At 35.2% G+C, this 10,348-nt stretch overlaps 1 protein-coding gene across 3 annotated transcripts in view; it reads left to right on the top strand.

Annotated features, from left to right (window-relative positions):
* LOC116841223 overlaps nt 1-10,348 on the top strand; it is a 515,039-nt gene that overhangs the window by 254,131 nt on the left and 250,560 nt on the right. For all 3 annotated transcript variants that reach the window (XM_032808907.1, XM_032808910.1, XM_032808909.1), the window contains exon 3: nt 9,761-9,934. In XM_032808907.1, coding sequence (XP_032664798.1) covers nt 9,761-9,934 — 174 coding nt within the window. The remainder of the gene's footprint in view (nt 1-9,760; nt 9,935-10,348) is intronic.

Genomic DNA, 10,348 nt, shown 5'->3' with positions numbered 1-10,348 from the left:
TCTCTCTCTCTCTCTCTCTCTCTCTCTCTCTCTCACTCTATTTCTCTCCATCTCTCTTACTCACTCCCTCGCACTCTCTGCCACACTTTTTCCCGATACTGTTTTTTCCCCATCCATGAATTATGGCTCACGGTAGAACGATTCTGGAGCGCTCGCGCTTTTTATGGAGCCGCCGCGCCGTTCATCACCGCGCGGGATGTTCCCGGATACACATCCCGATAATTAAAGCGGAGCAGGACCTCGCGGGACGAGTCTCGAGCCTTATTTATTTTGAACATTGTCTCGCTAAGATATTTTTGCGTGGTTTTTAACCCTTGGCGAATGGCGGGCTTGTATGTGACACGATCGAGAAAAATTGATCCACGCTTACTGGCGCGCGAGTATAAAGAGGCGCGTTTTAATGTTAAATAGTTGATGTTAAATAGATGTTGAATAGAATAGTAGGGCTGAAAGTAGGATCATAATTTTAACTCAGCAGTCAAGAATATTAAATTGACGCAAAAATCAAGTTTGCTTACTACATAGAGACAAACTGATTCTTTTTCTTCGATAAAGTTTTATAATATTCTTGTAAAGAGAATAAATTCTTCTTTTAAATGCATGATAATGAGCTTCTCTAAAATTTATGACAAGTACATTATCAAGAAAAGAAGACTATTATTAAGAAAATATCTTTTATTGAAGTAACTTAAAAGAAAGAAAGTAAACTGGTTTAACAGTAGAAAGATATGTTTTATGTGCATGATGGTGAAAAACGTGTGTATGCTTATACGCTTATTAAAGTCGCTCTAAAAAGCGTACAACTTGTGAGAGAAATTGTATCGGAAATTAAGTTTTTATTTAATAAGCTTTCAGAGAAAAAGACATGATGGCAACTGTATAGGTGACAACTATGCGAGTTTTGAACGCAGAATTAATGTATACAATTTAATAAACTATTTCGTCATTACTGCAATTAAAGCTGAATGGTTGCAGGAACCATTTGTAACCATTCAGCTTTACTTTCTTTTAGTTACAATAACTGTAAAATAGTTTATTAAACATTTAATTTCGCATGCGAAATATAATTTATATAGTTATATATTTATATAGTTGCCACAACTATATAGTACTTTTTCGTGTAGATAGTCGTATAATTTTCGTGAAGATAAAATAGTTCAATAATCAATTGTTGAAAAAAATATCAAATTAATACACTGAGAAAAAATTATAGTGGCTTTCGGCGCCAACTATACTTTTTTGTAATTTTAATCACATAAATAATTAAAAGAACCATCTTTTTAATAACACTTACTAAAACAATGGTTTTTCTAATTATTTTTGTGGCTAAAATCAGAGTATAATTGACGCTGAAAGCAACTATAATTTTCTCTCAGTGTATAATTTTTTAAATGATTTTCTCAATTTTATGAATATAAAGCAAGAGAGACTTAAAGCAGTAGAATCTATATTTCGAGATCAACTTTGTTAGTATATGCATAAAATTAAGTACAAAAGAATTTCGTCTAAGTGATCGTACAATTGCTACGCAAGTAGAAATTAATATTCCTAGATTTTGTGATCATTATACACATCATTAGTTTTTATGATAAGCGTAAAATAACGGACGCATCGGTATGTATCGGTGGATATTGAATTTTCCACCAAAGAACCGCTTGGAAATCGTGCAAATCATGTCTGCTGAAAGTAAGTTACAAATTATTGTAACACACATGATACTACGTATCGTAATGCGTTTTGGCTGTAATTATTACAACTGTTCGAAAGCACAAATGCGTCAGACGCAGCTGCCGGTACGCGTGCCTGCAAGTGATAGTCCAGCGTCGAATTCAAAGCCGCGCTGCCCTCGCGCGTATATTTTCTCATTCTCTCGCGGCGGGCTCGCGCACACTCGCGAGAATGAGAAGTCCGTTTCCCGACTTTTCCGCCGATAGTTTGTTTGCCCCATTCCGACTTTTTTCCCCGCGTCCGACTGCGCTTCTCGTCCACACGTGAGCGTGAATAGCGGCACGTTCGCGTTAATAGATGAGTATCCCCGCGAGAACTGGCAATTCGTAGAAATACTCGCAAATAACAGAGAAGTCGAGTGCTTTTAATAACATTAAAAATCACCACTCCGGCGGGATCCAATCGTCGACCGCTCACTCTCGATAATTTATCGACGAATATAAAGCGTTTTTCCGTTTAATTAAATTGAATCTTGCGATTTTGACGCTATCAAGACCTTTGATTTTTTGTGTGATGAAAACTTGATTCAAATCACTACTATTTTTGTACTTTATTTACTGAATTTTACTTTATTTACTTTATTTTACTTTATTTACTGAATTGTACTTTATTTACTGAATTTTATATACTATATGAGACTAACTTTTTATTGAAAACATTTTATTGACTGCCACGTTTTATTCAGTTTGTTGCTATTTACGGATATAACATCCATTTGAAGATGCATTACGATTCTCTTCGTTTCAACAAATTTCTCGTTTCGATATACGTAAACTGTTAAAAAATACGTGTAATAGTCCTCTCTAATACAGAAATAGCGCGAATTTAGGCCATTCTTTATTACCGTATTTCAAAGCCATCCTTTATTAAGTTATATATGACAGTATAGAGTGTCGATTATCTTTTGTTTGCTAAGTACACCAAAGTAAATGTTTCGAGTGTCTTCATGCGTTCATTGTTTTAATTGTCCTCTTTTTTTGGAGTGAAGACTCAGGTTTTATCGACGGTCATAAATCGATATTAAAGATCCTTTAGATTGCGGCGAAATTATGCCAAAACAATAAAACTGTTTAATTCAGTCTTTGCTAGTGTGACCAAACGCGAGACTCATCACTCGCAAAGCTTACTTTGATGCACTGTCAAATAAAGACTAATTGATAGGTCACTCTATATTGTCATATTTAATAAAGGATAGCTCTAAAATATGGTAATAAAGATTTGACCAAATTCAAGTTGATATATATTAGCCCGAGGCTGGATGTCTCATATTTCAGAATTTCGAAGTTATAACTTCCCAGGTAATTTATTGATATCACTGACTGTCAGTCTCAGACAAACATAATAGAAGCAGCTATTTTAGAACGACCTACATATATAGCAATCTTGTTAAAATAAAACGTAATTCGAGAGATACATATAGATAGTCGTGCGATTACTTTGATTTACACTACAAATCCAATATGTAATTTCTACACGTTTACGTAAATGTGTAGTCACTTTTAACGCATTTATATACGTGTATTTTGTATACATGTTTATCTCGAGAGCTTTCCAAAACACTATACTTAAGTATTTTTTCGTTAAGTACTTTTCGAGTTAAGAGGCTTCAAATTTACTATTAATACGAGCGCGCGTTCGTGCTCGTCACTATGGTATCCACGCGCGCTAATGCTAAACAGCGTAACTTTGAAGCCTCTTAACTCGAAAAGTACTTAACGAAAAAATACTTAAGTATAGTGTTTTGGAAAGCTCTCGAGATAAGCTACAAGAATATACAATAAAATATGTTATCTGTGTAAGTTTATAATTTAAGTACGTACTTTTCACACGTATAAATAAAACTTATACTGCTAACTCAGTGTAGCAATTTATGAGATATTCTGTAATTTATCTATATTATTATAATGTTATAGTATTGCAAATTCAATATTTTGACTTTATTATAAATTTATACTATGTAACACAACTTTATCATATTGTAAGTTTTTTGTAAGTTTTTATTGTGTTTTATTATTTGTGTTATTACTATCCAAAAAATTCACGTGATATTCTTTAATTACAGAAAACAACAAAGAAGAATTATTGGAATTATTAAATTGGACAAGAAATACATTTTTATTGAATTTATCAACAAAAAATAAATGAAGACTTTTTAGAATTTAATACATTCATTTCTTCTTAATTACATGTTAATCTTACTTGTAAGAAGACATAAATATGTAAAGATATTTTATGTGTGTACTTCTTACATATTTTAATTATATGGAAGTATATGTTTTTACCCAATTTTTACTTGTTTTATACTGTATATCATTTTGCACAGAAAAACGTGTTACATTACACATTTAAATGTGTAAATGTACTTCTTTATGCATGACAATGTATAATTTTTACATAACGGGGAACAAAATTACACATATAAGTGTATACTTACTACACACTTGGATTTACAGTGCATACAGCTGCACGAAGAAAAAGAGCGCGACACATCTCTTTAGCGCGATTAATTAGTCTACGTCTCCTCTGCTCCGTCGACGTAACGTGACCCTTCAATTTGGCAAAATTTTATCAACCTCAATTCAGAAGAAATTTTATCAACCTCACTTGAGAAGTTTGTATAATATAATATTCGATTTCATAGGATTTCCATAAATAACTAATTAACCTATCCAGAAGTAAACTATTAAGAAGCCCTCGGCAGCGTAACTTAATTATTAAGTTGAAACTATTAAAGGGGTTGCTAATTAGGAAAAAGATAGGAGGTTCCTTCGGAAATTCGTTTGAACGCTCTGATGTTTCGTTGCGGTCGGTAAAATGGGTAACAAACTTTTGTTATTACAATATCTAGTTGGATATTAGTAGTTATAGTCATTCCTCATTCCCTCTTAACTACCGAAACTCGTTTTCTAATTTGTGTGTTGCGAGTTACTACTTTCGACCGTACATTTTTATCATGTTTTGTCTGAAATATTATTTCGTCGCCTCGCAGTTAATTCGTAGTATTCTCGTTAATAAAACATCCGGGGAATGCTTCGGTAAGGGGAAACCGGGGCTAAGTATCTGTTGAAGTTACAACTTCTCAGATAACTAATTGTTGTGACTGACTGTACAAATGTACATGATAGAGGCAGCCTTCCTCTACACAGAGAGAACGATTTGGTTGAATCAAATAAACGCTTCTTTGGAATAGTCTAAACGAATTTTTTGATTGATCAAATAAAATTTTATTTGACGCAACGAAAATATTTATTTGCGGCTTAGTTTCAAAGAAATATTTTTATTGTGTCAATCAAAAAATTTGTTTGGACTATTCCAAAGAAACGTTTATTTGATTCAACAAATTGTTCTCTCTGTGTATGTGTTAATGTCCGCCATGAATCCATTAATTGTATATTTTGTTTTGTAATAATCAAAATACAAACATGTAACAGCACAAGGCCATCTAGCCTTGGTATCTAGTCAAGTTGGCTAATATATAGCTCAGTGTGAGAAGGCAAAGTATAAAATATGTATCCTGATTAATAGGACTGGGTCTCTGCGAGGGACTTCTACAGCCCTCCTGCTGGCCCTTAATTAGCAACGCCAACTTTACCTCTGCTCATATGTTTGAACAATTTTATGAATAAAAATTGCTTCTATTATCCGAAACAGTATGTCATACACTTGCAAGAAACTTTTTTCTAATTAGTAACACGTCGCTTACTTTTATTTACTCACGACGGAGAATATTAATATAAAATTTCGAGAGGTTCAAAAATTTGCTTTGCTACTATTAAAATACTCAGTCTTTTCTATATTTTAACTTTAATATTATTTCGATTTGAGTGAAACTCAGGGAAAAGTATTAATGTTTTAAGTGGACCATTTCGCCATTTTGTATGTTCTCAAGATAAATACTAAAGAATGCACATGAATAACATACTCCGGGAGCTATCTAGATCTATATTTGGTTCCGAGTCGTTCTTGGACTCGATTCAAGATAGAAAGAGATCCTACCCGACTTTCAACCTCTCAAATATTAATTACTGGATCGCGTCGGAAATCGTGCAATCAGCTCCATTTGTGGGCAGACCGATGTAAATTAGTATTCCTCTCGAGGGGACTCGGGACAGCTGACCCATTCAGAGAGATTACCCTCCTGTCACAATATTAGCTCCTGAAACTCTCCTCGCCGAGACTCCTCTTCTCCTTTTTTTCTTTCTCTCTCTCTCTCTCTCTCGTGTTCTCCGTAACCTCCAAACTACTGGAGATATCCCCTTTTAAGTGCCCTGCTTCGTGTTTAATGAAGGGACGTGGGTGCGCGTTGGGAGAAATGGTCCGGGATGGGGTTAAACATTGAAACCGGCGGAATGAATCGAGGAGGGACGAAGAAGCGGCAGGTGATAACATCAGAATGTAATTGAAACTTTCGCGCTGCCACTCTGTCATTTTTCTGTCTGACATTCGGCGACGACAAGAACGACGACGACGACGTCGACGGCGACGGCGACGCCGACATCTGGATTCATTACTTATAGTCTGGCACCGCTCGGTTATTACGAAACTTACGGTGTCTCGGGATAGTAATTAAGGCGCCCTCTCGCTTCCATTCTTTCTCCGAACGACGTTGTACTAATTAAGCCGCGAGCGACGGAATCTTGAATGAAGCCCGAGCCGATTTCGAAGGAGAACGCTCGGAGCGTCGGAATCGTTTCGGCCGCGTCGAAGTGGATAAGTGTGCTTGCCGAGAGCTCGTTGGAAGTATGCGAACAGCTTTCAACAATCTTAAAATTACGCGATATTCATTATCCGTGTCATTAAATAGCGGATAAACTTTGCGATAAACGTTACGCTAACGTGACAAAGAATTACTCACGCGAGAAGCTCTACACGGAGAAAACTGTTATGGTTATTACAACCATGCGTTTTACAAAAAGAAATTTATATGAATTCTAGTTAAATAGATATATTCAAAATTGCTGTATTGTTATATATTTTTCCATAAAATCCTCATAGCCACAGTTTTTTATGATACGTAATGTTCAATTAGTATATTCTCATATATAGTTGCCTCAACCGAAACTGTCTTTCTGTGGTCTGCGGAACACGAATATTACGCTTGAGAGATCCATAGAGTTTGATTGTCATGCAGTGCCGAGAGTTCCGCTCAAACACATATAAACAGACAACAAAGAAGACTTCTAGAGTGTTATAATTGGGTAGTATTGTTATTAGATATTGTTATTACATATACAAATTAGTTCGTGGCTTTTTTTTATAAATCAATTAGAAATTTGTTGTGCGATCCCAAATTGTTCAACATGCTCTTATTGTGTTCAACAAAGATTTTTTTGCAACAGCTGACTTAATTCCTTGTCTTCAATTTTTTCCGGCGCTTCAAGATCGGAAAGATGCAAATTATATCATTTTGAAACTAAATTTCATTTTGCACCTAAATTTCTTTTTACGTAACTCTATTTGTAACTATTTTTTCTGCTCTATTTCCTTGTTCTGAAACTGTAACCATAACTAGTTCTATTTGATCTCAGATATGTATTTAAAATCTCATTTCAGATAAAGATAAAGAATTTTAATGACTTCGTAAGATATATTATGTGAATTTCGTCTATTTTGATAGCAAGCAAACTTCCGCAATACGATGAGCTTCCCCCGTTCCACTAATTAGAAGAACAAAGCTAGTCTAAGAGATGGAATTCGTATTCTTCTCAGTGCGCGGCATTATCTGTGTGTTCTGCCAATTATGGCGCGCTAAGCATAAAACTTAATTAATTAATAATTCGTTAACTATTGTTTTTATTAGAAAATGACAAAAGATTTTTCGTCTTAGTTTGACTTTTACTATCTGCCATTTCAGTACTTAGCGGTTGATACGGGATACTCTAAATATGACATTTTTATGTAAAATAACCTTTGTCTCCAACATCTAACTAAATTTTAATAAAATGTGCGAAAAGATAAAAACATGTGTGTTGAATGAAATGCAAAAGAGCACAAAACACTGTTTTATATGTTTTATTTGAGATATTAGTCAGTAGAGATATTAAAATTATAACTTATATATTTACACACAATACATATGTATTTATAAATTGTTATTCCTCTTAATTTACAAAAAATGCAGTAGAAATACATAATAGAATTTTTTAAAACATTTTGTTGTCCTCATTCAACAAATATCTGAAAAGTATCTGAAGTAAATCTAGATATATTTTCATAATAACTGTATCTGTATATAGTTATTCATTTATAACACTTATATCTGTGTGTTTAGTTATATTTTCCTTTTTTTATATATATATAAAGTATCTATTATTATTTCTGGTCATATAATTTTTATGTATGTATTTGTTACGGCATTGCAGATTATTATGGTTATTCTATAACCTTCTTGTACGCATAAACAAAAAATAGCATTAATATTTTGCTACGACAGCCAAATGCAATCATGCTTATCCCTAGCGTTTTCTCCACGTACTATATCTTGTATTTCACGATAGCTTACTCACGTCACTCCTTACGTCACGTATGTCGTAAATCTGGTGAATGTGTATAAGAACGACGTATCGAACGACAACGGTATATAGATTAAACTGACCACGTCGTGGATACTGTGTAATAATGGCATACATTAATGTCACAGCCTCGTTGCTGTACGATTAATCCACGAGCGTGTACTATGGCAAATAATTGTTACTATTACATCACAACGGTGATGGTGCGTCGTTGATAAATTCACTCGGTTCCTGCATAATGACTTTCGTCCGGATTTCGCGATTATTTTGAGTCCAATGTCGTTTATGCGGCGGACATAAGCTATAATCCGGAGCGTCCGTGTTGCATTTGTGCCCGTTCTATGTAACTCATGGCGCATCCTATGTTAATATAACATGTACATACGATAATCCAGCATTATCGCTTCGATGAGTACTCGATGAGTACGTATAAAATACTTTATATAAAATTACTCAAATAAATTTTTTACAATAGCTTCCTCGCTTCATGGTTACGATTATCGACTATTTTAAATTTATGATCAATCGTGTGTACATTATTTATTTTGGTATAAAAATTTTGGTATATATTATATGCAAAGAAATATGCATTAAATATATATATTTTTTATATACAAAGAGATACTTTCGCGTAAATTTTTGTGATAATATAATATTTTAAATATCTTCATGTAATATCATCATTTCTACTACACTGATATGCTGAATAACAGAGAGAGAGAGAGGGAGAGAGAGAGAGAGAGAGAGAGGGAGAGAATTTCAGAAACTTAAAAATTTTATAAAAATAAAAATGAAGAATTGATTGTGTGTGTAGGATGAAAACATTGTAAATTTAGGCACGGTCGCGGTAGATTTTCCATTAAACTCAAATATTATTTATATCTCGTTTATATAAATTTGTTATATAACTGCAGAATTATTAATGATATAACCGAAGCGTTCGACCTCCTTCGTTTTTGTATCGCATTTCTGTCAAATTTCAACGTGACCATCGGCTCGACAGAATTTCGCGCGTTCCACGATTTTTGATCGTTGTCGACGAAAACGACGGGGATCAACGTCGGAATGAGGTAGCGTGCGAAGGCGGCTATCGACGAAGAGATTAATCGCTCTCCGCGGGGGTCTCTCGTCATCGCGTTTTACAACAATCTGCATCGACGGGTTCGCCCTCGAAAATAATGTCCACGCGAGAACGCGCGATATCGCATTATCCATTCGGCATGACGCGCGTTCGTTCTATCGCGTCGTCGCTTTTTCCTGCCCGCGGCCTGAGGTGGTCGCATTTGCATCGGTGTACACATTGCACTCGAATCTATACCGACGAGTAAAACACTCGGCGATTCTACCGGACGGTAACTTATGCTCGGCGTGCCATTTGGCCGATCCACGTGTACACCATACGTGCGTCCCAGCGTGCCGTTTTGCCGCGAAATTGTCGCGTGTTAAAATCTGCGAATGCGATTTGTCATCCGACCCGGGGGCATTGTCGCGTCGTTCTAATAATAATTTCGCGGTTGCAGTGGCCTGCTCCACGGTGACGGTGACTAAGTGTCAGGCGGCTCTGCGCACGCTGCAAGCTTTCACTTTCTTCCGACCGACGTGCCTCTGCAGGGAGCCGCATGTCGATCCGGATTGCAACAGCTTCCAGAACTTCCTGTTTGACCACCCGTGCGTCTACGTCCTCAACAAAAAAGGTAAAAATACACATTGCCGCGATATTCACCTTCCGTTCCCTCCAGTATGCGTATTATTAGGTTGGCTCAGATTAAAAGATTTGTTAATTTTTCTACTAAGTTCTCTTGTAGGAACTCGAGTCGAAATTTTAGTCGTACTTTCGATCTGAATTTTCTAACGTCTGTATATTCTAAAGGATTATGTATATATTTAACACATATGAAAACTGAGATCTTAGCGTCAGTTTCTTGTTTTTGATAAATATAAAGTGTAACTTTAAAGAAAACCGAAATAATAATAATGGGGACTTTCGAAACCTCAAAAGCGCTGATCGGAAAAATTATCTATATTATTTATCACTTTCAACTAACTTTTGATTCCTAAAAGCTAATATATTATTGAAAAAACTCTCTCGATATTCAATCAAGAAATGG

The sequence above is a fragment of the Odontomachus brunneus genome, unplaced genomic scaffold, assembly GCF_010583005.1.
Source record: "Odontomachus brunneus isolate Ranch 3 - 2012 unplaced genomic scaffold, Obru_v1 Obru_scaffold_014, whole genome shotgun sequence".
NCBI lineage: Eukaryota > Metazoa > Arthropoda > Insecta > Hymenoptera > Formicidae > Odontomachus > Odontomachus brunneus.
The sequence above is the reverse complement of the archived record's forward strand: the minus strand, read 5'-3'. Positions and strand labels throughout refer to the sequence as shown.